Source organism: Muscardinus avellanarius, assembly GCF_963383645.1.
Source record: "Muscardinus avellanarius genome assembly, chromosome: 9".
Taxonomy (NCBI): Eukaryota; Metazoa; Chordata; class Mammalia; order Rodentia; family Gliridae; genus Muscardinus; species Muscardinus avellanarius.
The window spans coordinates 11,087,735-11,115,507 of NC_137795.1; the positions used below are offsets into that span (position 1 = coordinate 11,087,735).

At 51.7% G+C, this 27,773-nt stretch overlaps 1 protein-coding gene across 1 annotated transcript; it reads right to left on the reverse strand.

Annotated features, from left to right (window-relative positions):
• Nucleotides 1-1,463: 1,463 nt before the first annotated feature.
• POLM (DNA polymerase mu) lies at nt 1,464-9,993 on the reverse strand (the record flags this gene model as incomplete). The annotated part of the gene is made up of 11 exons (XM_080701305.1): nt 1,464-1,550; nt 1,733-1,816; nt 1,891-2,127; nt 2,204-2,306; nt 2,460-2,592; nt 4,012-4,132; nt 6,361-6,432; nt 7,309-7,479; nt 7,583-7,681; nt 8,225-8,405; nt 9,806-9,993. 11 exons carry the CDS (start codon nt 9,991-9,993, stop codon nt 1,464-1,466), a joined length of 1,476 nt encoding a protein of 491 aa, XP_080557431.1.
• Between the last annotated feature and the right edge of the window lie 17,780 nt (nt 9,994-27,773).

Consider the following 27,773-nt stretch of genomic DNA (forward strand, 5'->3'; position numbering starts at 1 on the left):
AGCCTCCCAAGTACTGGAATGACAGGCATGTGCCACCAGGCCAAGTGTTTTGTTTTGTTTTGTTTTTGAGGTACTGGGGATGGAACCCAGGGGCATTCTACCTCCGAACTACACCCCCAGTCCAATTTTTTATTCTTTAATTTGAAACAGGGTTTCACTAAGTTGCAGAGGCCTCGCTGAATAGCTGAGGCTGGCTGCGAACCGCGATCCTCCGGCCTCAGCCTCCTGAATGCTAGGATTACAAGTGTGCGCCACTACACCCAGCTCAGGTTTTCTTATCCAATACTCAGTAATCCTATGCCTTGGTACATACTCAAGAGAAATGAAAACATATGTTTTACAAAACATGTGTACACACATGGCTACAGCAACTTTATTCAGAATCATTCAACCCTGGAACCAGTCTCTTTTCTGGCACTGGGGATTGATCCCAGCGGGATTCTACCACTCAGCTATACCCCTATCCCTTTTTATTTTTTATTTAGAGGCAGAATCTTACTAAGTTGCCTACCTGGCCTCCAACTTGGAATCCTCCTGCCTCCGCCTCCAAAGTGGCTGAGATTCTAGTGATTGGGAGTGTTTGGGAGGCTGAGACAGGACTGCAAGTTTGAAGCCAGCCTCAGCAACTTGGCAAGGCTCCCAGAAAATTAGTGAGATCCCGTTTCCAAATAAAAAATAAAATACGGCTGGGGGTGTAGCTCAGAGGTAGAATGCCCCTAGGTTCAACCCCCAGGTCCGCCAAAAATAAATGAATAAAAAGCACTTCTTGACCTGGGGAGGGGCAGATGTGCCTCAGCTCAGGCCCTGTAACCAGCACGTGCCTGGGCATGAGCATCGCAGAGGACGCATGGGGGTAGGTTTGGAGGGAGTAGGGATGGGGCTGTCATGGTGTAGAAATGCTAGAGTTCTGAGAGAGGGCTGTGATCTTGGAACTGCCACAGGGCATAAAGAAGCAGCAAGGAATGTGATATTAAGTATTATGCCCACAGGCCTTGAAAGCAGGAAGCCTGGCTGGGGGTTGCAGCGCTGATTCCCCAGCTCGGGCAGGTTTTGACCTCTCCCTCTCTGGGCCTGCAGCAGCACCCCACAGAGGACTCCTCGCAGGGAGCCCTCCAGCCTCACCTCAGGGCTCACATGCAGGACAGGGACACGTGGTGCTCTCCTGGCCCTTCTGAGCAGGGTGCCCTAAGGATGCGCAGCAGCTGCATCCTGCCAGACCCGAGCTCCCGGGGCTGCAGGCCCTGCCATGATGCCACAGCGCGGGCTCTGCTCAGAGACCCTGGCCAAGGCAGGACCCTGAGGCCTGGGAGGTGATGCTGGCCAACCCAGGGTCAGCAGCCAGGAGGCTGGGCAGCCCCATAGATGCGGACTCCTGCACCCGGAGAGGCACATTCTGCAGATATTCAGTGGTCCAGTGGGCCGCAGTGTCTGGTTTCCTGAGCAGGAGTGGGGCAGGTGGACAGTCAGGCATTCCTCTGCTCTGGGGGAAGATACTCAAGGCCCAGGTGTTTGAAGATGTCTTCCTCAGAAGCCACGTGGAAAACCATCTTCTGCAACAGAGCAGAGGCTTCAGCAGCTGGGGGGTGCATCCAGCCAGGGTGCTCCCCTGGAGATGGGTGGACCAGGAGGCAGAGCCCAGCACCGAGGCAGGAACTCTTTGGGGGAGCCAGGAGCTGGGAGTTCAGACCCGGAGCTGGGCGCTGTGGGTTTGTCCCAGTTCCCTGAGACATACCTGCTCGGGGTCAAACAGCCCATGACTGTTCAGACACAGCCCCTTCTCCTTCCGACTGAAGCGGCGCAGCTCCCGCTCAAAAAGCTGTGTGTGGGGGTGACCGTCCTCAGCAGGGCTGGCCCACTCCGCCCGGGCAGCCCCAAGGGCACCCAACCTACCTGGGAGCCAGTCCAGCCGAGCAGTGCAAAAGGGAACTGGCTCCAGGGGACCACCACCAGGTCCACCCTCACGGCTCTCCAGGGCTTCGGGGGGCCCTCCGCAGCAGCTCGCGGAGGTTGTGGCAGACGGAAGATGCAGAAACTCCTCTCAAAGGCATCCATGGTGCAGCTCTGCCGGGCCAGGTGGGCGGGGGACCCCAGGCGGCTAGACTGGTGCTGGTGGTACAGGACGAGGCCCTGCAGGAAGAGCGGGCGTCCAGGTGCCGCCAGGGCTTGGGGAGGGCAGGCCGGGCAGCGGGCACAAGGCCCTTACCTGGTTCTGCAGGTGGAGCACCACCCTGGGCAGCAGCCCCGCCTCCTGGCCCTCCTCGGGGTGGCTGATGAGCAAGTCCACGTCGTGGCCCTGAAGTTTGCCCCTGCGAGGAACCAGTTTACCTTATGGCCCCACAGCAAGAGATGGCTCCCATTCCAGCCCCGGGCCATGACCCCTTCAGTGAGCAGGAAGGCCGCCTCAGTGTCCACGACTTGGGAGGGGCCTGGAGCCGAGCCAGAGGGCAGCTGGCCTTTACCTCCGGAAGCCTCCAGCCAGCGTGACGGTGGCCCCAGGCAGGGCCTGGCCCACAGCTTCCTCCACCAGGCGCTGCAGAGCCTCAGCATCAGGCCGCCCAACCGGGGTGCTCAGGTCCTGAAAATGCTGGAGCCCTGTAGGCAGCACGGTCCCGCCAAGTGCTCAGCCTGCCGTCCCCAGCGAGCACCCTCCTCCAGCACAAGACAGTCACCAGCTGGGGCTGCGGGATGGGAAGGGGCCTCCAGGGAGGGAGAAGCGAAGTTGGGGGCCGGTGGGGGGTCCCTGCACAGGCATGGCATTATCCCCTTTGAAATATGAAACGTTATTGTGGGATAATTGTAGACTCATGTGCAGTTGAAAGAGATCTACTGTGCTCTCCACCCAGCTCTCCCAAAGGTAACATCTTGCAAAACCACAAATAGAAGGGTACCAATGTTTCCACAGGCAAGAGGCAGATCCCCCCTTTTTTGTGGTACTGGGGATGGAACCAAGGCACGTTCTACTTCTGAGCTATAACCCCCTACCCATTCCTACATCCTTGTTTATTTTTTGTGTGTGGTACTAGGGATGAAACCCAGGGGCATTCTACCTCCAAGGTACACCCCCATCCCTATTTTTATTCTTTATTTTGAAACAGGGTCTCACTGAGTTGCAAAGGGCCTCACTAAGTAGCTGAGGCTGTCCGTGAACCACGATCCTCCGGTCTCAGCCTCCTGAATGCTGGGGTTACAAGCGTGCCCACCACACCCTGCTGGCAGATCCCCCTTTAAGGTTTCCAATTTCCCTTTCATAAAATGTGACCCAGAGGTGGTAAAAAGATGTGAGAAAGATGGGTCTGCCACTAGGGTCCCTTTAGCCTGTTTCGGGCCTCCCTGTCGAGGTGCATCACAGCCTCCTGCATGCAGGCGAGGCGAGACTTTGCAAACGCTCTGGCCTTTCTTTCTACCCTTGTTCTGGGGGTAAAGGACCCCAGGTCTCCCTGCCTGTCCATCCCCAGGGAGCTGTGCAGCGAGGGGCTGCGCTGGCCATGCTGCTGTCTCTGGCGCCATCATGAGTCAGAATGTGTCCAGATAGCGCAGTGCAGGACCAGCTGGGCCCCGTGTGGAGTGTCTGCTCAACATCTGCAGCGTGCTGGCTCACAGAAAAGCCAAGGGAACCCCAGCGCCTTCCCCCATCTTGTAGGGAAGGGAACTCGCACGCAGGCCAGCCTTGGGGCCGAGGTCACCAATGTGGGAAACCGTGGAGAGGACGCGAGCCCAGGCCTCGGCAGGCCCAGTGCACCAGGCACACACTGGGTGGGCAGAGACCCAGGCTGCCCTCGCCCGGGCCCATGACTGCCCAGAAGCCCCAGGCAGTGCTATGACCATATGACTCGCTGAGAGGGCTACAGGCGGGAGACCCCGACACCCACCCGCCTGCTGCTAAGACCCCTTTGCACCACCCACCCCTGCGATTCAGGCAATCGGCATATCCTGTGCTGGTGCTGAGGGCTTTTGTGTGCGGAAGCTTCCAGATCAGCTGGCTTTGGGGGCCCAGCTGCTCCGGGGGCTCACCTGCCTTCTGCTGCTGGGTCAGCCTCTGGGGTTGCTCTTGGAGTTCATCCAGGGTCCGCAGCCCTTCCTGGTACCAGCGGTTTGCAGTCTTGACCCCAATCCCAAAGACCTGGGTGAAGAGCTGTGTAGAGGAAGTAACAGTTGGGTTTGGAGCAAAGCTCCTACCGAGGGTGCACCTAAGGGTGTTGCCTCATGCCAGGCCACAGGCAGAATACTGAAACCTGCAACCTGGCCCCCCAGCCCACTCTCCCAGGGGGTGAACCCACACACCCTGGCAGCAGCCCCAGGAGGGGCAGATGCTGGGTGCGCTTCCACCTGACTGCTGAGAGACCAGGGCGAGCTACCTTCTCCCTTCTCCAAACAGCCGGCTCTAGACTGTGCTTCCATCAGAAAAATGGGGAGTTGCCCTCACGTGTCAGCTAAATGGGATTTTAGTTCGCTAGGAAGCCTGTTTAGTTTTTCTCAACAAATAGCAAAAACATTAAGAAGTCGAAAAATAAGAAGGTGGCTTCAGCGGAAGCACTGGTGGGCTGGCTGGACCTACTCAAGGCCCCAGCAGAGCAGAGGCAGGGGGATGCTCCCACTGAGTCCCCCTATGGGGAGAGGGAAGGCCTGAGTACAGAGCAGTCCAGGGAGACCCTGGGCCAGACACTCAGAGGCCCTCCCCAGGAATCCTGGACCAAGACTCAAGGGCAGCTGCACGCTGGTGAGGCTGCACACGGCTTGGGCCCTCTGTGGCTGCGTCTCCTGGCAGAGGAGGCTGCTACTGTGTCCAGAGGGGATGGAGCTGCTGCCATGCAGAGAGAGGATAGAACAGTGGCCACAGCCCTGCCCTCTCTAGGTTTCGCTGGGCCATCTTTTCCCCAATCCTCTGAGCCCACAGCATGATGCAGCCTGCCGTCACCGCAACCAATAGAACTTGACTTAAAAAATGCTGAGATCGCTGGGCGTGGTGGCGCACGCTTGTAATCCCCGCGCTTGGGAGGCTGAGACAGGAGGATCGCACAGGTTCGAAGCCAGCCACGTGCGCTGGCTTAGGAGACCCTGTTTCCAAATAAGAATGTAAAAATAGGTCTGGGAGTGTAGCCCGGAGGGAGAAGGGCTTCCAGGAACCCCAGTACCACCAAAAAAACAAACAAAAATAAAATGCTGAGATCACCGGGTATGGTGGCGCATGCTTGGGATCCCAGTACTTGGGAAGCTGAGACAGGCTGAGACAGGAGGATCTGGGTTCGAGGCCACCCTCAGTTATTTAGTGAGGCCCTCCACAACTTAGTGAGATTTTGAAAATAAAGAATAAAAAGCCGGGTGTGGTGGCATATGCTTGTAATCCCAGTATTTGGGAGGCTCTGTGTGTGTGGTTTGAACCCAGGAGCATTCTACCTCTGAGCTACACCCCCATCCCTATCTACCTATCTTTCTTTCCTTTCCTTTTCTCTCTCTCTCTTTCTTTCTTTCTTTCTTTCTTTTTTTTTTTTTTTTTAGTACTGGGGGTGGAACCCAGAGGCTTTCTACCTCTGGGCTATACTCCCAGACCCATTTTATATTTTTTATTTGGAAACAGGGTCTCATTAAGTTGCTGAGGGCCTTACTAAGTAGCTGAGGCTGGCTTCGAACCTGCGTGATCCTCCTGTCTCTGCCTCCCAAGCGCGGGGATTACAAGCGTGTGCCACCACGCCCGGCTTCTTTCTTTCTTTCTTTCTTTCTTTCTTTCTTTCTTTCTCTCTTTCTTTCTCTTTCTTTCTTTCCTTCTTTCTTTCTTTCTCTTTATGGTACTGGAGATGGAACCCAGTGGCTTTCTACCTCTGAGCTACACTCCCAGACCTATTTTTTATTTTATTTGGAAACATGGTCTCACTAAATTGCAGAGGGCCTCACTAAGTAGCTGAGGCTGGCTTTGAACCTGACTGATCCTCCTGTCTCAGCCTCCCAAGTACTGAGATTACAAGTGTGCGCCACCACGCCTGGCTTTTTATTCTTTATTTCAAAACAGGCTCTCAATAAGTTGCAGAGGGCTTTACCAAGTAGCTGAGGCTGACTGTGAACCTGAGATCCTCCTGTCTCAGCCTCCCAAGTTCCCAAATACTGGGATTACAAGTGTGCTTTTGAGAAAGCTAACATTCCATCCAGTGCACTGTTTAATATGCTTGAGGACAGTCGGTCAAAAACAGTTCCATAAAAACAGATCGTGCTGAGTGATCTAGAAATATGTCAGGGCCCACTTAGCTGCCATTTCCTAGGGGGGACCTTCTCTGACCCCGGGGCTGGGCTGGCCGCCCCTGCTGGCCTCCCTGTACATGCTGTGGACAGCGCTGTGCACCCTGGCCAGGGTCCCTCCCACCGGCGCACCTGCATGGTCCGGTACCTCTCTGAGTGCCTCACACGCTCCACCTCCTCACAAGTTCCGTGCTGCAGCAGCTCCTGTGAAGGGAGACACAGCAAAGCTCTGGGGACCAGGCAGAAAAAGAACACGTGGTCAGGGGCAGGGCTGGGGACCAAGGATGGAGTGGTCCCCTCCACATCCCACAGAGAGGGTTCTGTGTCAGGATCCAGTGGGGCTCGGCAATGGAGACTGTGCCCATGCGGACAACCAAAGCTGTTGCTGTACAGCTGGGAGGTGGTCTGCCCCCAAAGCTCCTCCTGCTGAGGTCCCAGATAGCATGGGTCATCTCTCCGATAAGTAACAAGTCCCAGGATACATAAACATTTGCTTTCCAAAACATGTGTGGCTTAGCCAGGCATGGTGGCGCATGCTTGTAATCCCAGAATTCCCCAGAATCGGGAGGATCTAGGTTTCAGGACAGCCTCAGCTACTTAGTGAGGCCTTTGCAACTCAGTGTGATACTGTTTCCAAATAAAGAATAAAATAGGGCCGGAGTGTAACTCAGAGGTAGAATGCCCCTGGGTTCTATCTCCAGTACTGCAAAAAAAAAAAAAAAAAAAAAAAAAGTGGCTTTATGTAAAGCATCCTTTGTCGCTATGGGTTCTCGCAGTGAAAGTGTGCAGAAGGCCGGCGATGCGCTAGGTCCAGGCTTGGCTGGTCTCCTGCCACCCCCCATGACAATGACCCCAGGCCCAGAAGCCCCTTCGCTGAGTCCTTTCAGCCTCCTGAGATGGGCGAGGGGCTCCTGAGGGCTTTGTGCCCAGGGTGGCTTGCTGTGGCCTTGAGGCAGCATCCGCCGCAGGCCTGACTGTCCTCCACGCTGGACTCTGACCCACTAAGACCCCTGTGGTCTCGCCAGGCCCCAGGCCTCCCCACCCTTCCCACTTACCTCACCCTGCCTGGCAGGTGCCTACCTGGACAACCCTACGGGAGTGTTCTCCAAAGTGGGGCAGCCCCTGCAGCTGGCTCAGGGCCATGACGGGGCCGGGAAGGGCCCTGAGCACAGATGCCGCTCTGCGGAAGGAGAGGAGGCGGCCCTCGCTGCCTTCAAAGCCTGCTGCCTCTGCCAGGGTCTCCAGAGCCTCCTGCAGGGAGGAGCCCTTGGCTGAGGGGCGGGGGGGGTCATCTTGCCCCAACCCTCCAGCTGCCATCCAGCTGTCCCCATGTCCCCCACCCTCCAGGGCTCACCGACAGGATGGTGTTATGGTGCATCAGGGGTGTGGGGCGCTGGCAGGCATAGATGGGCACCCGCGCTGGACTTGGGGACCCACTCCTGGGCTCAGCCATCTGCAGAGGGAAATGTTCAGGTCACCAGGAGGCTGCTGAGCGGGCAGGAGCCAGGCGGCATGGGCATGCCGACTCTCCTGAGCACTTGCCCTGGCCCTGTGGGGCTCACAAGCAGGGGCAGTGAACTCTAGGAGAACGGGCAGACGGAGGAGCTGAGGACAGGGCCCTTCAGGCCAGAGGAGCAGGAGCGATGTCTGCCACCCCTCTTGGACTCCTGTCACTTGCTCCACCTCCCGGAATCCTCACAGTCAAGGTTCAGGGGACCCTGAGGTTTCAGAGGTTAGGAAGCTTGCCTCCCACCCCACGGTTCAGAGGCAGAGCCAGGATTTGAACGCAGGAAGCCTGGCGCCCCAGCATCCCGAGGATGGGCTCCTGCAGCCTATGGGTGGCCCATTACTCACTCCGTGAGAAAGGTCTGAAGATGCTAAGTGTCCAGCCGGGACGGCAGAGCGGGAGGACCTGGCCCCCAGCCCTACGTGGCCCTTTCCCTGGCTCCACAAAGGCTCGGGGTGCGCTGCAGTTGAACTGCCCGCGCTGGCTTACCCCCAGTTGGTGGCGGCGCTCCACGGGGACCGGCTGCCCAGCGGCCATGCTCTCTGTGAACCAGCTGATGTCCAGCAGTACTGGGCAGGGGCGGCAGGGGTCAGCAGCGGCCACGCGCCCCTGCCAGCAGACGGCCTCCTCTGCTGAGGTCTTCTCCATCACCACGTGCGTCACTGCGGAGCTGGGCGGAGGCAGAGGAGGAGGTGAGGCCCATTGCCTTGCTGTTTGGCCCCATGGCTCCAGGCCTCTCTTCTTGCCGTGCCCTCCGCATGGTGACTACCCCTTCATTCTCCAAGAGTCTCCTCTCCCAGAAAGCCTTTCCAACTCCGCCTCCTGGTAGATGAAAACCTCCACCATGATCAGAACCAGCTACGCTCATGAGCCAGCCTGACTGTGCTGACTGGTCCAACTCCCACCACCTCAGAGGAAGGCGCTCCTTAGGGCTGCCAGGTGCGGTTTCCACAAAGACGCTGGAGCCTGCCTGCTTTTGTCTTTACTCTTGCCGTGTGCCCTTGGGCGCAACTGTCTCTACTTCCTCCTCCTTAAAGCAGAGATAATATATCTCTACTGTGTAGGGATGTTGCAAAAATAGTGCCCTGTGCATGCTAAGATGCTATCTCCATCCTCTCCTGTGTGGGCTGGGTGCGCTACCGCCCCTTGAGCGCATTTAAGTTTAAGAAGTAAATATAGGCTGCAGGGAGTGCTGGCCTCTGATCCAGTGGCCTCTGATCTCCTCAATCAAAGCTACTTGATGATGCCGGGCGTGGTGGCGCAGGCCTGTAATCCCCGCGCTTGGGAGGCAGAGACAGGAGGATCGCGCAGGTTCAAAGCCAGCCGCGCGCGCTGGCTTAGGAGACCCTGTTTCCAAATAAAAATGTAAAAATAGGTCTGGGAGTGTAGCCCGGAGGTAGAAGGGCTTCCAGGAACCCCAGTACCACCAAAAAAAAAAAAAAAAAAAAAAAACAACTACTTGCTGGGCGTTGTGTTGGTTCCCAGAGCCAGTCAATTACTTCTCAGGTTCGGGGGCTCTGGTGGTTCAGTGAGGCTCGCAGGGCAGGAGGGCACAGGCAAATACTATTCCGTAGTAATTACCCCTGACCTGAATGGCTTTTTTTTTTTTTCTGTACTGGTGATTGACACCCCCAGCCCTATCTTTTATTCTTTATTTTGAAACAGGGTCTCCCTAAATTGCAGAGGGCCTCACTACGTAGCTGAGGCTGTCCGCAAACCATGATCCTCCTGTCTCAGCCTCCCAAGGGCTGGGATTACAAACGTGCGCCACCAGCCCGGCTTAGCCCGAATGGCTCTTTGAAAACACTGGCTTGACTGATGATCCTGTAGGACACTCCGGTCCCTAAATTAATAGCACCCTCTACAGAAGAGAAAGTCGGGGCGAGAGAAAGGTCACTCAACCGCCAAGTGCCCGACCTAACTTGGGACCCAAGCCTGCAGGTGCAGCCGCCCACAGCTGCGCGCCTTTCGCGATCTGCGCCTCCGGGGTACGGACACGCGGGCCCACGCACAGCCCCCGGGGAGCCGGCACCCCACATCGGCCCTCGCCGCGCCCTCGGGGTCGCACACCTGTAGGTGTCAAGGACGCGGAAGCCCTTGGACAGCGCCAGGCGGGTGAGGAAGGCCCGGCGGCTGCGGCCCATGCGTGGCTCGGCCAGGTAGACAGCTACGTCGGGGAAGCGCGCCGGGGGCTGAGCGGAGCCGGCGGCAGCGCCGTCGGGGTGCCCCACCCGCGATCGCCGCCGTTTGGGAAGCATCTAGGCACGAATACAAGCGATCGCGGAAGGAAGTGGGGCGGAGAGGCGGGCGGAAGCCGGGAGGAAAGAAGCGCCGCCTAAAGAAGGAGGCCCCGCCCTATGCAAATGAGCCCTTCCCTCGGACTCACCTCCCAGGCTTCGCTCCGGAGGCCCCGCCCCTATGCAAACAAGCCCCTAAGGCACGCCTCATATTTAAATTAGCCTTCCGGAAAGCCCTGACTCGATCGATCCCCGAACCACAAGGACTCCAAGGGATATGGGGCGTGGCTTCGTCCTCCATCAAGGCGGGGCCTCTCCCCTGGGGGCGTGGCTTCGTCCTCTCCGGTTACGAGGGGTCCGCTTGGGCTCCTCAGGCCGCGGATTCTAAGGCCAGCAGGTTTTCCAGCCAAATGGCGTTGGAATAACTGGCCAACCACTTGGAAAAATATAAATTGGCACCCTCCCTCACTGCTTAACACCAAATACATTCCAGATGGATTGAACACTTAAATCTGAAAAAGAAACCAAAACCTTACTGGAACAAAATCGATTAATGTTTTTATGATCTAAGTATCATAAAACTTGGAAACACTAAAGCAAATGAATCATAAACTGGACAGGTACAAATTTAAAATATGTTTAAAAAAGACAATGGGGGAAAGTGTGACATATTTTGAAATTAAGACTAATTCCAGCAGGTTGCTAGCCAAATGCGGTGTTACATGCCTGTAATCCCAGCACTTAGGAGGCTGAAACAGGAGGATCGCAGGTTCAAGGCTAGCTCACTGTAACTTAACAAGACACTGTTGGGGTTCAAAACAGGGCAGAGGCTGTAGCTCAGTAGTAGAATGTCCCTGGGTTTAATCCTAAGTCAGTCTGTCTGTCTGTCTGTCTCTCTCTCAAAAACACACAAAAATTCAAAAATTGAAAAATAAAAAAAGAATAAAACAAAAAGGGAAAAGTAATACAATTTTCCACAGATTAATAAGAAAAAGACAATGATCTAATAGAATTGGCTACCAAACAGGACTGGGCTATTATCAGATGTCCTAGTAGATACACTCATGGCCAGATCTCCAAACCTATGTAGATAGTAGAGAAGTGCACATTTTGTTTTCTTTTTCTTTTCCTCTTTTTCCCCCTTTTTCTTGTTTTGTACTGGGGACTAACCCAGGGACAAGGGACATTCTACCTCTGAGTTATACCCCTGGCCCTTTTCACTTTTTTGTTTTGAGACAGTATTTCACCAAGTTACTTAGAGGCTTGCTAAGTTGCTGAGAGTGGTCTTAAATCTGCAACGCTCCAGTCTCACGAAGTTGCTGGGGATGGCCTTGAACCTGCAATCCCCCTGTCTCAGACTCCCAAGCACTGGGATTTCAAGTGTGTGCCACCGCCTGGCAGTATTGCAGGTTTCAGGTCAGCCTCTGCAACTTAGTGACACCCTCAGCAACTTGACGAGACCCTGTTTCAAAATTAAAACAAACAAACAAACAAACAAATAAATAAATAAATAAAAGGGGCAAGGGATATAGCTTGGAAGTAGAATGCTCCTAGGTCCAATCTCCAGTACATAAATAATTAAAAGGGGCTGGGAGTGTAGCTCCCAAAGGTAGAACACCTCTGTGTTCAATCCTAGTACCACTAAAATACATAATAAGAGCTGGTCTGCAGCTCTCCTTGGGGAGAGGAGGGTGTCTTCTCTGGAGGGCTGGCAGTCTGGCACAAGCACAAAACTATGCTCTAGCTGAGAACATACCAGACTCGAGACCCCGATTGGCTGCTTTTTTTTTTTTTTTTTTTTTTTTGGTACTGGGGATGAAACCCAGGGGCATTCTACCTCTGAGCTATACCCCCAGCCCTATTTTGAAACACGGTCTCATGAAGCTACAGAGAGCCTCACTAAGTAACTGAGGCTGGCTGCGAATCTGTGATCCTCTTGTCTCAGCCTCCCAAGTACTGGGATGACAAGCGTGCGTTACCACACCCGGCTTTGGAGGTGGCTTTTTTTTTTTTTTTTAAATCTGGGGATGAAATCCAGGGGTATTCAACTGAGCCAAACCCCCTGCCCTATTTTTTATTCTTTTTTTTTTTTTTTTTTTTGGTGGTACTGGGGATGGAACCCAGAGGCGTTCTCCCTCCGGGCTCTACTCCCAGACCTTTTGTATATTTTATTTGGAAACAGGGTCTCACTAAGTTGCTGAGAGCCTCACTAAGTAGCTGAGGCTGGCTTCAAACCCATGCAATCCTCCTGTCTCAGCCTCCCAAGCACCGGGATTACAAGCGTGCGCCACCACGCCTGGCGTCTTTATTTTTTTTGAAACAGAGTCTCACTAAGTTGCAGAGGGCCTTACTAAGTAGCTGAGGCTGTCCACGAACCACGATCCTCTGGTCTCAGCCTCCTGAATACTGGGATTGCAAGTGTGCGCCATGTTACCACTCCCGGCTTGGAGGTGGCTTTTGCAGCAGGATTAGGAGCAGGAGGTGGTGCAGGCCAGGAAACAGAGTGTGTACTGGGACTACAGGCATGCACCACTAGGCCCCACTGGGGTCAGTGTTTTAAAAGCTCCCTTGACTCTGATGTGTGGCCAAGTTGAGGCCCCCTGTCTGGAGGGAGGGGTGCTACAGTTAGATCTGGAGCACCTCAAAGGCCCATGTATTCTAGGCTTGGTTCTAGCTTGGCACCTTTGGGGACCCAGTGAGGGGTCGTAGGTCACAGGTGTCCCCTTGACTGTGGGGCGTGGGTCTCTTCTGCTCTGTTATTCCTGGTTGCTTGCTCCTCTGTGGGCTCCACCGTGATGTGCTGCTCACCACAAACCCAAAGGCATTGGGGCCAAATGACCATGGACTGAAACCTCTGGAACTGTGAGCCAAAATAACCCTTTTTTCTTTATAAGTTGATTGTCTCCAGAGTTCTGTTACAACAACAGAACGCTGATGAACATAGGACCCTTTGGGGAGAAGGAGACACTGACAACTAGTTTATATGTATAAAAGTAAATGATGAGCCAGGTGTGGTGGTGCACACTTTTAATCCCAGTACTTGGGAGGCTGGGACAGGAGGATCACAGGTTCCCAGCCAGCCTCAGCTACTGAGTGAGGCCTTTTGCAACTTAGTGAGATGCTGTTTCTTTTCCTTTTCCTCTTTCTTTCTTTCTCTCTTTCTTTCTTTCTTTCTTTCTTTCTTTTTTGTGGTGCTGGGGATTGAACACAGGAGCATTCTATCTCCAAGCTACACCTCCAGGCCTATATTTTATTATTTATTTTGAAACGGTCTCACTAAATTGTAGAGCATCTCACTAAGCTGAGGCTGGCTGCGAACCCCCATCCTCCTGTTCTAGCCTCCCCACTACTGTTACAAGCATGTGTCACCACACCTGGCTATTTCAAAATAAAAATTAAATATGGGCTTGGCGTGGTGGCGCACGCCTGTAATCCTAGCACTTGGGAGGCTGAGACAGGAGGATCGAGGCCAGTGAAGACCTTCAGCAACTCTGGGCGTGGTGGCACACGCTTGTAATCCCCGGGCTGGGGAGAAAGAGATAGGAGGATTGTGCAGGTTCAAAGCCAGCCTTGCTGGTTTAAGAGACCCTGTTTCCAAATAAAAATATAAAAAAATAGGTGTCTGGAGTATAGCCCCGAGGTAAAAGGGTTTCCAGGAACCCCAGTACCACCACACACAAAAAAATTTTTAAATATGGCTGGAGGTGTAGCTCAGGGGTAGAATGTCCCTGAGTTCAATCCCCAGTACACACACACACACACACACACACACACACACACACACACACACAGGAAAACCACTTAAATGTCCAGTAAACAAGGACTTGTGGAATAAATGATGCTATGTCTACACCACAGAATAGTACACAGCCATTAGAAAATATTCTGTGTATTTTTACTCATAATTCCCAGGAACTGCACTGGAAACCCTCCGAGTGTTCTGACTGGGGGCAGTGTCTGACTCCCGTGGAGCACTGGGCAGTCTGAGTTGGAAGGAGTGCAGCCCGCAGCTTGTGTGAGGCTCGAGTGCCTTGTGCTAAGTGGGAAAAGCCACCTACAGCAGGCTCTGATCCCTCCGAAAATCAATTTGGAAAAGGCAAAACTATGGGACAGACCAAAGGCCGCCAGGGCTTGGGGGTGGGAGCAGAATCGTCCACAGAGGGTTAGGAGGGAATCTGGGAGTGCTGGGGGCGGGGGCTGTCCAGGTCTGTATTGTCAAACTCTTGATGATTTGCTAAAAGGGGTGAGTTTTCCCTGCGCGACATCTGTCCTCAGCGGACCTGGTGCCGGGCAGCACTATTCCCTGGCAGGTAGCGCTCCCCGCAAGATGCAGCCAGAAGCCGTTCCTGTTGATGACAGAGAGCAGGTACTCACTGCAGGGCTATGCTTGTAGAAATGTGTTCCTATATACGTGACCAAGCTGGGTATGGTACACACGCCTGTGATACTAGTACTTGGGGGGCTGAGACGAGAGGATCACAGGTTTGGGGCTGGCGTCAGCAACTTAGCGAGACCGTCAACAACAGAGTAAGACACGGTGGCCTATGCCTGTAATCTCAGTACTTGGGAAACTGAGACAGGAAAATCACAGGTTCAAAGGGAGCCCCAGCAACTTAGCAAGGCTCTCAGCATTTTAGTGAGATCCTGTTTCCAAGTAAAATATAAAATAGGGCTTGGGGTATATCTCGGAGGTAGAACATCCCTGGGTTCAATCCCCAGCACCACACACACAATATATACATATACATATATTTGTATATATATGTATATATATACTATCAATATTTTATATATTTAGGATATATATATATATATATATATATATATATATATATATATTCTTAGAGGTGGAATGCCTCTGGGTTCAATCCCCAGCACTGAAAAAGAAACCTTTTTTTTTTTTGTGGTACTGAGGATGGAACCTGGAGGCGTTCTACCTCTGAGCTCCACCCCCAGCCCTGTTTTATTCTCTTTCTTTCTTTCTTTCTTTCTTTCTTTCTTTCTTTCTTTCTTTTTCTTTTTGTGGTACTGGGGATGGAATCCAGGGGCATTCTACCTCTGAGCTACACCCCCAGCCCTATTTTTTTTTTTATTCTTTACTTTGAAATAGGGTCTCACTGAGTTGCAAAGGTCCTCACTAAGTATCTGGGGATGGCCATGAACTGTGATCCTCCTGTCTCAGCCTCCCAACTGCTGGGATTGCAAGCGTGTGCCACCATGCTCAGCTTATTCTTTATGTTGAAACAGAGTCTCACTAAGTTGAGGAGGGCTTCACTAAGTAGCTGAGGCTGGCCACGAACCTGCGATCCTCCTGTCTCAGTCTCCCAAGTACTGGGATTACAAGTATGCACCACCACACTCAGTTTAGAAACGCATTTCTTGTTTTTGTTTTTGTTTTGTTTTGTTTTGTTTGTGGGTCTGGGGATGGAACCCAGAGACATTTGACCTCTGAGCTACACCCCCTGCCCAATTTTTTATTCTTTATTTTGAAACGGGGTCTCACTAAATTGCAGAAAGCCTCACTAAGTAGCTGAGGCTGTCCGCAAACCGCGATCCTCTGGTCTCAGCCTCCCAAATGCTGGGATTACAAGCGTGCGCCACCACGCCCAGCTCTAGAAGCACGTTTCTATATGTGTGACATGCATGGGAAATATAGTGCTTGCAGAGGTCACTGGGATTGTGAGTGACCTAAAAGCCTTTGGTTTTGTCTGCTTTTCTCACGTAACTATGAAGGGCATGCAGAACCTGGAAGGAAGGGAGGGAAGAGAGGCAGTGAGTTTCCATCTTCACTCTATGAATGAGGAGCCTCCTGGACTGAGGCCTGGATGCCCCCTCCACCTGCAAATGGCCCCCCGGAACACAGGCCCAGGGAGCTTTCACAAGAAGGGGAGATGGCCCCTGGGCAGGCAGTAGGTAAGACCACGGTATGAATGGGTAGCAGGGTCTCCTCTCCTCTCTTCTTGGGACCCCCAAGTTGCAGTCAGGACTCCTGGGGAATAGAGGTCTCAGCCTCTATCCCCATAAAAGTGGCTCTGGTTTCTGTGTGAGCCCAGCCTCCTGCCCCTCCCTGGACTGCCCGCCCCTGCCCCAGCGCCAGAGCCTGTGCAGCTGGCTCTGCTCCCAGGTCACAGCTCTCCTGCCGCCCCCTACTTATGCTTTGGATTATGTCTGCCCAGATGTAGTAGTTTGTGTTTTTCCAAGACGAATCTCATCCGGCTATTTCCTGTTCTATCAGCTCGGAGAGGTCCCTGGGGGAGACTCCGGGGTACTCCCAGCCTTTGTAAAGCCCCTCGTGCACTGTCCCCTGGGCTCACTTTATGCTGTGTGGGTCAGTGCTCGGCCCATGAAGAGGCCTGAGGGGCCAGGACCTGCCCTCCCGCCTGGGTCGCCTCCTGCCTACAGGCTGCCGGCCAGCAGCTCTTGGAAAGCATGGGCCGGACTGAGGGCTGTTGGCCCGGACCTCCTCTGAGCTATTCCACACATTGCCTTGGGTAGGGTAACCTGGTATGTTCCTGTCCCATGACTGTTGTAACAAATTGCCACAAACTGATAGCTCAAAACATCAGAAATTTATTCTCTCCCAGGTCCCATGACCAGAAATAAGAAATCCAGGTGTCAGCTGGGCCCGGCTCCTTGCAGCCTCCAGGGAAGGATTGTGCCTTCCTCGTGCAGTTGTCTCCTCTGTCTGTGGTCCTCCCTTTTCTTATAAAGATGCTTGTTTCTATGCACGGTGGTGCACACCTATAATCCTAGTACTTAGGAGGCTGAGCCGGCTGAGGTTCACAGAGGTTGAAGATCACAGGTTCAAGGCTAGGCTCAGCAACTTAGCGAGACCCTGTTTCAAAATCAAAAAGTGAAATAGGGGGTGTAGCTCAGAGGTAGAATGTGTTCTACTTGGGTTCAATCCCCAGTATATTACACACACACACACACACACACACACACACACACACGTCATTGGATTTAGGTCACTCTAATTTAGAATGATCTTATCTCAAGATTCTTATCTTAGTAATATATATATAATATATATATATTGGAATGAGGATATATATATATAATATATATATAATATATATATATATATATATATATATATATATATTGGAATGAGGATATATATATATATATCCTCATTCCAAGTAAGATCACATGCTGAGGGTCAGACTGGACACAAATTTGGGGAACATTTTTCAACCTGCTGTTCTGGGTCTAGATTTGCCCGGCTTTCCCTGACCTGTGTAGAGACCCATCGGAGCCCCAGGATTCGGATCTTGGCCTGTAGATGTGCTAGTGTCGGGGCTGTGGCTTGCCTAAGGACTGGCCAGCTATGTCACAAATGTAGATGCTCTATTTTTGAGAAACTGTTACTGCCTTTTAAGGCAGACAGGCATGAGTCTCTCTGCTCCTGGACAGCCTCCATATAAGAATAGGGAGGGAGCCAGAGGCCCAAGCTGGGATCTAAGCAGGAGGATTGGGCTGGAGGGCAACGAACCCGACTCCTTTTTACCAGCAGATTTGGCAGAGAGTTGTGGAGGAAGGGTGGGATCTTAAAATGAAAGCTCTTTGCAGTTGGGGCTGTAGCTCAGCAGTACAGCGGTTGCCTAGCAAACTCAAGGCTCTGGGTTCCAGCCCCATCACCAAAAATAAATAAATAAATTAATTAATTAAATAAATAGTCGGGTGTGGTGACGCAGGCTTGTAATCCCAGCATTTGGGAAGCTGAAACAGGAGGACTGCAGTTCGCAGATAGCCTCAGCTACTATTTAGTGAGGCCCTTTGCAACTCAGATAGACCCTGTTTCAAAAATAAAGAATAAAGGCCAGGCGTGGTGGCGCACGCTTGTAATCCCCACGCTTGGGAGGCAGAGACAGGAGGATCGCGCAGGTTCGAAGCCAGCCATGCTGGAGTGTAGCCCGAGGTACAAGGGCTTCCAGGAACCCCAGTATCACCAAAAAAAAAAAAAAAAAAGAATAAAAAATAGGGCTGGGGGTATAACTTGGAGGTAGAACATCCCTGGGTTCCATCCTTAGTACCGCAAAAAATAAAAATAAAAATAAATAAATAAATGACTCTTTGGGGCCAACCAGTTCAGGTTCAGCTGGCCCTTGAAGCATGACTGGCCAAGGGGAGGACTTCAGGGTCAGAGCCTCATGAGAAGAGGGGTGCTTGCTGACCCTAACTCCATTGCAAGGTACAAAATCATCTTCCGTTTTCAGCACAAATTATCTCATTCATATCAGGGCAGCATATCGCATTATCTTCTCAAGTAAACAGACCCGAAGTGGTTTATTTAGTTTCCATGACTCCTGTTATTCCCTGAAAGAAAAACACAGACACAAGCATGGGGAGTTTCCATTTATCGACATGGGGCTGCAAAGCTTTAGAGTCCCCAGATACTGGTCCGTGGGGTGCTGGGTCCTGAGAGGCTGAACAGAGAAGCAATGGGCCATTCCTGCACAGGAGCAAGTCCAGGTCAGCACCAAGGTTACAGGGACAGAAGGTGAGGCTGCAACCCGGAGGTGACCTGTGGAGGGATGCTAAGTCTGTCAGGGCAGAGCCTGTGTCAGGCTGTGTGACCCGAAAAAAAGGAATAAAGGGGTGGGAGGTAATAGCTACTGCATGTAGAGAGGCCAGGTACGGTGCTAATCACTACACACACACACACACACACACACACACACACACACACACACACAATGTATATATGCTTGTTTTTTCTTGGTACTTTCCTTGTTTTCTTGGTACAGGGGCATTCTACCTCCAAGCTATGCCCCCAGCCCTAGTTTTTATTCTTTATTTTGAAACAGGGTCTCACTGAGTCACAGAGGGCCTCACTAAGTAGCTGAAGCTTTCTGCGAACTGCGATCCTCCTATCTCAGCCTCCCAAATGCTGGGATTACAAGCGTGCGCTACCATGCCTGGCTGTATATATGCATTTTTGGTACTGGGGATTGAACCCAGGGAGTCCTACCTCTGAGTTATATCCCAAGCCCTGTTAATTTTTTTTGTTTTGAAACAGAGAGTCTTAGCTAGGTTGCTGAGAGTTTCCATAAGTTTTTGAGGCTGGCCTTGAACCTGCAGTCCCCTATGTAGGCTTCCAAGTACTGGAATTGCAGGTATGTGTCACCATACCTGGCCACTGGTTACATTTTTATTCTGAATATATGGAATTGTCACTAAAGAGGCTCTTCGACTTAAGGTGGGGTTACAGCCCAATAAATCCATGGTACATTGGAAATAGTGAGTGGGAAATTCATTGGCTACCTCTGTCCTAGCAACTGTAGCTGAGCAGCCGCACACCTAGACTCTGTTGTGCCCTCTGCCCCAGCTCAGAGTGACTGTGATCCGCTGCTGCTGTGATAAGCAACACAGATCACCAGCCCAGGAAAGATGCAAATGCAAGATTCAAAGTACGGTTCCTACCGATGCACACAGTTTTCACACCATAACATGGCTGAAAAATTGTAAGACAAACCAAGCTGAGGGTCGTCAGTGCTGTCTTAGTCCCCCCATACTGGGAATGAAACCCAGGGGCATTCTATCTCCAAGCTACACCCCTAGTCCTATTTTTTTTTTTTATTTTTTATCTTGAAACAGGGTCTCACTGAGTTGCAGAGGGCCTCACTAAGTAGCTTTGGCTGTCCTTGAACTGCGATCCTCCTTTCTCAGCCTCCCAAATGCTGGGATTACAAGTGTGCGCCACCACGCCTGGCTTAGTCCCCTTCTTATAGGCAAGAAAACTGAGGTTTAGAGCTAAACTAATGTTTCCAAGCTTACCAGATTTGTAAGAGTAAGAGGCAGAACTATTTTATTTTTTATTATTATTATTATTATTATTATTATTATTATTTTGTGGGAGGGGTCCTGGGGGAGAAACCCAGGGGCATTCTACCTCTGAGCTGCACCCCCAGCCCTATTTTTTATTCTTTATTTTGAAACAGGGTCTCACTGAGTTGCAGAGGGCCTCACTAAGTAGCTTTGGCTGTCCTTGAACTGTGATCCTCCTGTCTCAGTCTCCCAAATGCTGGGGTTACAAGTGTGCACCACCACACTCAGCTTCAGAACTATTATTTGACACTGACTTTTTGGGGCTGGGGATACATACAGATCAGCAGGGCGTGGTGGCGCACGCTTGTAATCCCCGTGCTTGGGAGGCGGAGACAGGAGGATCACGCAAGTTCGAAGCCAGCCTCAGCTAGTTTAAGAGACCCTGTTTCCAAATAAAAAATATAAAATAGGTCTGGGAGTGTAGCCTGGAGATAGAAGGCCCTGGGTTTCATCCCCAGTAGCGCGCGCACACACACACACACACACACACACACACACACACACACACAGAATAAGCCGGGTGTGGTTGGCGCACTCTTGTAATCCCAGCATTTGGGAAGCTGAGACAGGAGGATCCAAGTTCGAGGACAGCCTCAGCTACTACTTAGTGAGGCCCTTCACAACTCGGTGAGACCCTGTTTCATTTATTTTATTATTTATTTATTTATTTATTTACTTATTTATTTGGTTGTACTGGGGTTCCTGGAAGCCCTTCTACCTCCGGGCTACACTCCCAGACCTATTTTATTAGTGGAAACAGGGTCTCTTAAGGCTGGCTTCGAACCTGCGCAATCCTCCTGTCTCTGCCTCCCAAGTACGGGGATTACAAGCGTGCGCCACCACGCCCGGCTGAGACCCTGTTTCAAAATGAAGAATAAAAATTCGGGCTGGGGGTGTAGCTTGGAGGTAGAATGCCCCTGGGTTCTATCCCCAGTACAGAAAGAAAGAAAGAAAGAAAGAAAGAAAGAAAGAAAGAAAGAAAGAATAAAAATAGGGTTGGGAGTGGAGCTCAGAAGTAGAACTCCCCTGATTGATTGCTATTGGGTTCCATCCCCAATAACAATCAATCAATCAATCAATCAATAAAGTAAAATAAGAAGAGCCGGGGTATAGTTGAGTGGTAGAGTGTTTGCCAAGCATGTATGAGGCCTTAGGCCTGAAAAAAAAGGAAAAAAGCAGAGCAGAGTATTTTTTGGTGAAATCATACAGTGTCAGTCAGGGTGGAGGAGAGGGTGGACCCGGATGAGGACCCGGATGAAAGGACAGGGCGGTGAGCTGCAGCGCAGGAGCCGGCGCCAGGTCGGGCTCTCAGTCCATCAGATGACCGAAACTTTCCACAATAGAAGGTTTCTAAGCGTGTGCAAGGCCAAGCCTTGCCCAGCGCCGGGTGCCAGACTGCTGTAACGCGGGACGCGTGGCAACACCTTAGCGCCCAGAACGCTGCGGGGTGACTTCCGGGTCCCCATCTTGCTGGGAGGAGTCGGCCTGCACAGCTGGTGGCCAGCAGCGTTGGGGTGTGAACCTGGCTGCCGGGCTCCCTGGGGCTCCTCCAGGTCTCCACTCTTCCAAAAGCCTCTGGAAGATGATGTAACAAACCGATAGATAGTTGTTCTCTCTGGGAGGCGGGATGGTCTGGAACTTAATAAAACTCATGATGATTTCGTTATTTGGCCTTTTGTCTTTTTGAATTTTTTCTGCAACAAGGCACATGATGCTTGCATAATAAAGGAATTTTTTTGTGGTACTGGGGGTGGAAAACAGGGGCATTCTACCTTGGAGCTACACCCCAGCCCTATTTATTTATTTGTTTATTTATTTATTTACTTACTTACTTACTATTTATTTATTTATTTTGCAGTACTGGGGATGGAACCCAGGGGCATTCTACCTCCGAGCTACACCCCCAGCCCTACTTTTTATTCTTTATTTTAAAACAGGGTCTCACTGAGTTGCAAAGGGCCTCACTAAGTAGCTGAGGCTGTCTGTGAACCATGATCCTCCTGTCTCAGCCTCCCGAATGCTGGGATTACAAGCATGCATCACCACGCCTGGCTAATATAAGACTTTTTAAAAGGAAGCAGATTAGTCACAGAGCCCTAGCCAGTGTGAGCAGCACCGGAGGGGACTGGCTCTGCTGCGGGGCGCTGAGCCCCGGCTCCTGCTGGCTAAAGGCGGCAGCTGAGCAAGGAACTGGCAGAATGTGTGGAGACTGCCTGGTCTGCTAGCTGGAGTGGGAAAAGGCACTGGCCACAAATAAATTAATATATATTTATTTGTAGTACTGGGGCTTGAACCCAGGGGCGTTCTATCTCTGAGCTAAATACTCTCAGCCCTATTTTATTTTTTACTTTGGAACAGGGGCCTCACTAAGTTGCTGGGGGCTCGCTAAATGCCTGAGGCTGGCCTCAAACCTTCAATCCTCCAGTTAGCCTCCCAAGTATTGGGTTTAGAGGCACGCACCACCACACCCGGCTGCCAGAGCTTCTCTCTGATGGGGCACAGCTAGCGGGAGTCCAGTCCCGGCAGGGAGGCCAGCAGAGGCTCAGCGTCCAGCCCACGGGTGTGCATGCCTGTCACCCTGCAGCCCCATACCACGCGCTCATTCATGAATGAAGCGGCCTGCCATTCAGTTCTTCTGCCACGTCTGGCTGGGGTGGGCTTGTGGTCCTCCTCCACCACCAGCTGCCTGTTCTTCCCTGGCTCAGCACAGCTCCCTTCCGCCCTTCTCCACCTTCCTGTCCCTGCTTGTTCCTTGGCTCCACCCAGCACAGTGGCTTTGGTCTTCCACTGTGCTCTGGCCACCCCAGCAGCTCCTTCGCCCCACAGCAGGTTCCTCCCACCTGGCCTGGGCCTTGGTGAAGGCATCCAGGGCTCCAGGGGGCGCCTGGTTCACCCCCTCACCCTTCCTCCTGGAAGCCCGTGCCAGTCTCCAGCCATTTCTCACCCAGCATGTCTACTACAGAGGACGCTGCAGGGCAGGCCCTTTGTGGGCTTGGTGTCTGGCTACATACACTCAACCTTTGGATTATATTTTATTTTATTGGTGGCACTGGGGATTGAACCCAGGGGCATTATGCCTCTGAGCTACACCTCAGCTCTATTTTATTTTATTTTTTGTTTAGTTTGAAATAGTGCCTTACTAAATTACTTAAGGCCTTGCTAAATTGCTCAGATTGACCTCAAACCTGCAATCCCTCTGGCTCAGACTCCCCAGTACTGGGATTATAGGCATGCCCCACCATGCTTGCATACTTATGTTTTATTTCTTTCTTTCTCTCCTTTTTTTTTTTTTTTTTTTGGTGTGTGTGTACCTGGGATTGAGCCCAGGGGCATTCTACCTCCAAGCTACACTCCCAACCCTATTTTATTTTGAAGCAGGGTCTCACTAAGTTTTGAACGCTTCACTAAAGTAGCTGAGGCTGGCCTTGAGCCTGTAATCCTTTTGTCTCGGCCTCCCAAGTACTGGGATTACAAGCACGTACCACCAAGCTCAGCTATAACCTGTTTCTGACTGAGCCTAGGTTTTCTGACTGATGCTCACGCATGAACCCCTTCCTCCTGAGAGACGCCCGTCCCACCGGCACCCCACACCTTGAGCCAATGGTGACCTCCCAAAATTCCAGTTCTTTTTCGGCCCTCAAGTGTGAGCGCCAAGCTAGTGGCCACAGAGTGAACAAGCCTGATTTCCTTGCCCTTGGGAAGGTGTTCACCTGCAGGACTGTGAGGAGGTGTTTAAAAGGGGGCCAAGGGGGCGAGGGGCCAGGCCTGCCAGGGGTGAGGGCCTGCTGTGACAGCCTGGAGGGCGTACAGGCCTGGGAGTGATGGGAACGAGGCACCTGCTCCTCGGAGTTCCAGATTCATTCCAGGGTCTGAGAGGAGGAAGATCAGATGAGGTACAGTTCTAGGGGCCAAACCGAGATGGGGACTCCTTCTCAAGGGACACAGGAGACCCTAGGCCTCTGCAATGGTCTGTGGGTGGCAAGTAGGGGGTGTGAGGACAGGCCTGGATCAAGCATGGGGGTCAGCCATGCTGAGTTTTGCAGGAAACACACTAAAGCTCGTGGCGGAGGCCGTGGATCTGGGGACTGTGGCCCAGGCTTCTCGATGCTTCCTGATAGAGAGCAGAAGAATCTGGTGAGTCAGGAAGTGGTCCAGGCTGGATGAAGACTCAAGAGTGTGGGCAGCTGGGCGAGGTGGCACATGCCTGTAATCCCAGCATTTGGGAGGCTGAGACAGGAGGATCACCGTTTGTGGACAGCCTCAGCTACTTAGTGAGGCCCTTTGCAACTCAGTAAGACCCTATTTCAAAATAAAAAATATTAAAGAAAATAAATAGGATGCCGGGCGTGGTGACGCACGCTTGTAATCCCAGCATTCGGGAGGCTGAGACCGGAGAATCGCGGTTCGCGGACAGCCTCAGCTACTTAGTGAGGCCCTCTGCAACTTAGTGAGACCCTGTTTCAAAAATAAAGAATAAAAAAATAGGGCAGAGGGTGTAGCTCTGAGGTCGAATGCCCCTGAGTTTCATCCCCAAACCCGCAAAAAATAAATAAATAAATAAATAAATAAATAAATAAATAAATAGGGCTGGGGGTGTCGCTTGGAGGTAGAATGCTCCTGGGTTCCATCCCCAGTACTGCAATCAATCAATCAATCAATCAATAAATAAAGTGGTGGGTAGGTGCAGCTCTCCGCAGCAGGAGTATATCAGGCTCGCAGAAAAAAAGAGGTGAGGGCTCAGAGGGGCTGATGGAACCCTCAAACCCCACCTTGGAAGGGAGAAAGAAGTACGGGAAGCCTCAGCCCTAACCTGTTTGAAGGGAGCCTGCAGTGGCTGGCCAGGCCTGTGGCCTGGGTGGTCCTGCATCCTGGTCCTAGTGCCCGGGGCAAGAACAACTGCCTGTGGCTAAGAAGTGGACCCTTCCCAGTGATCAGGGGAAGCATGGCCATTAGAGGAGGCCAGAGATGCTGACCAGGCAGCCACGGGATCTAGCACCACGGACACAGGGCCCCAGGGCCTCAGGCACTCTGGCCCCTAGCTTGCTGCGGGAGCTGTGGAGCCGGGTGCCGCCGGGATCCCCTCCCTTCCTGCAGCAGGCTGCCTGCTTCCTGCTTTCCTTGGCTGAGCTCTGGCTGAGTCTGCAAACAGGGGCAAGGAGGAGGCCTTGCCCAGAAGCTGTCTACCAAGATGCTCATGCCTCCTGGGACTTCTTACGCTGTCCTGGGATTTTGGCGTTTACATCTTCCTTTTCAGTTATTGACTTTCTCTTCTTTCTTTTTTTAACACCTTCCTGAGGTTTTAGTGATCTCACCAGACACCAAAACAAAAAGAATACTAGGTGTAGCAAAGACTGTTAATTATTACTTAGTATCTATTATCTCCTTTAGAATGGAACACCTGGCATTTAGCCTACCAGGACTTCAGAAAAAGACCACACTTGCCAGTTTCCTTTGTAGCTAGGCATGGCCTGTGATTGAATTGAGGTCAAACCAAACGAATTAACATGAAGCTTTGTGCAAAATTCTAAAAAGTGTTTATTTTGGGGGGAGGGTTACTGAAGATTACACCAGGGGCTTCTACCTCTGAGCTACATCCCTTCCCAGCTATGGTTTATTATTATTATTATTTTTTTAAGTACTAGAGATTGAACTCAGAGGCATTTACCTCTGAGTTACACCCCCTGCCCTATTTTTATCTATCTATCTATCTATTTATTTATTTATTTATTTATTTATTTTTGTGGCACTAGGAATGGAACCCAGGGTCATCCTACCTCCAAGCTACACTCCCAGCCTTGTTTTTATTTTTTATTTTGAAACAAGGTCTCACTGAGTTGCAAATGGCCTCACTAAGTAGCCGAAGCTGTCCACGAATTGTGATCCTCCTGTCTCAGCCTCCCAAGTGCTGGGATGACAAGCGTGTGCCACCACGCCTGGCTTTTTATCTTATTTCAATCCTTACTACACTGGAGTTTTTATAACTCACAGCAGGAAGGCTTACTGGGACACAGCAGTCTCCCAGTACTGCCTACACTGTAGGGCTTTTAAAAATTTGAATAATTTCATATAGAAAGAGCAGCATTTGGAGCCGGGTGTAGTAGCGCATTCTTGTGATCCCAATACTCAGGAGGCTGAGACAGGAGGATCCCAGGTTTGCAGCCAGCCCCAGCTACTTAGTGAGGCTCTCTGCAACTTAGTGAGATCCTGTCTCAAAATAATGAAAAATCGGGCTGGGGATGAAGCTCAGAGGTAGAATGCCCCTGGATTCAATCCTTAGTACACCACAAAAAAGAGAGAAAAAGGAAGAAAGAAAGAAAGAAAGAAAGAAAGAAAGAAAGAAAGGAAGGAAAGTATTTGGGATGTAGTTTGAAGATAGAATGCCCCTGGGTTCAATCCCAAGTGCCAATAAATAAATAACAGTCAGATTAGGTTTAAAATGTGTTTATTTAGCAAAAATTTACTATTTTCAGGAATAAGTGTCTGGATTTATCTCTATGAATCCTTGAATCTTTTTTTTTCTTTTTTCCTTTTGCGGTACTAAGGATTGAACCTAGGGGTATTCTACCTTCGAGGCACACCCTAGCCCTAAATTTTATTTTTTATTTTGAAATAGGGTCTCACTAAGTTGTGAAGGGTCTCACTAAGTAGTTGAGGCTGGCCGCGAACATACGATTCTCTTGTCTCAGCCTCCCAAGTCCTGGGATTACAAGCGTGCGCCACCACGCCCGGCTTTTTTGCATTGTTTTTATGAGATGTAATAGTGTCATCATTGCAGAGGAAGGAACTGAGGCTCAGAGAGAGAGTGTATTGAGTGATGAGCGGGCGTCGCAGCAGGTTGGTCTGAGGCCAGAGCGGATTTCTAATGCTGGTTTCCTGTAGCTTCTTTCCCAGGGTTTTGTGTGCTTTCTGATTTCATCTTCTATATATTTTATTATCCAGAAGGCAGAAACTTTTATGTAACCAAAGTTCTCCATCCTTCCTTGGAAGACTTCCCCACCAGGAACATAAACACAAATGAATATTTTCTTTTAATAGGTTCATGGTTTCTTTTCTAACCTTTACCTCCTGTCTGTTTGGAGTTCGTATTGAAGATGAGAAGGGGTTGGGGGTCAAACAGTACTTTTGCCACTGGACTCCATCTTGCAGGATCTCCTCCTCTCTAACTCAACATGGGGCCGTTTGTTACACTAGTGTCATGTGCCCTCTTCCCAGATCTAGGGACTGCAGAATTACTCATCGGCATTGGAAACCTGCCCGCCTCGCTGCGGTGACCCCCATCCCAGCAAGTCTCCCCACAGCTGGCCCCGCTGACTGCCCTGCGGTGATGGAAGGAATTCAATTTGAACTCTGCTCGCTCAGCAGTCGGGCTGAGGAGCCTGGCCTGTGGAAAATCACATGTGGTTTTCAAGTTGTTGGAAACCAAGGAAATTGTTCTGCCAGTCATGAACATGGCTAGACACTGTCTGGAAGACCCCAGGTCCTTGGAACTCGGGGAGCCACAGCTTCTCGTGGGCTGGAGCAGCTGGCCCTGCTGGGACATCCAGCCTCCTGGGCCATGGAGAAGGGAGCATCTCTAGGAGCCTTCCCTCGGGAGGAACAAGACCCTCCACCCCACAGATCCAGCTCCAGGGGGGACGGTGCCCGGGGTCACGGTGTTCTGCCGGCCAATGGCAGGCTTCCCACACTCTCTGTGTATCTCATCCCCACACAGACGTACATGCTGGTGGTGGGCGGTGGAGAAAGTTCCTGCAGAAAGGGTGCACTGGGCCCTCATATACATGGCTTCACTCTTCCTAGGTTTATTTCCCTTCTGCACTATTGCCAGAGGGGTCTGGAGACTTCAGACCCAGGTTGAGAGGACCTACCCCCCGCTCTCCCAAACCCCAGGTTGGCAAGGTCTGCTCATCCAGGGTCCCCAGGTTGGGAGGACCTGCCCCTCCACCCCCAGATTAGGAGGATCTGCACACCCA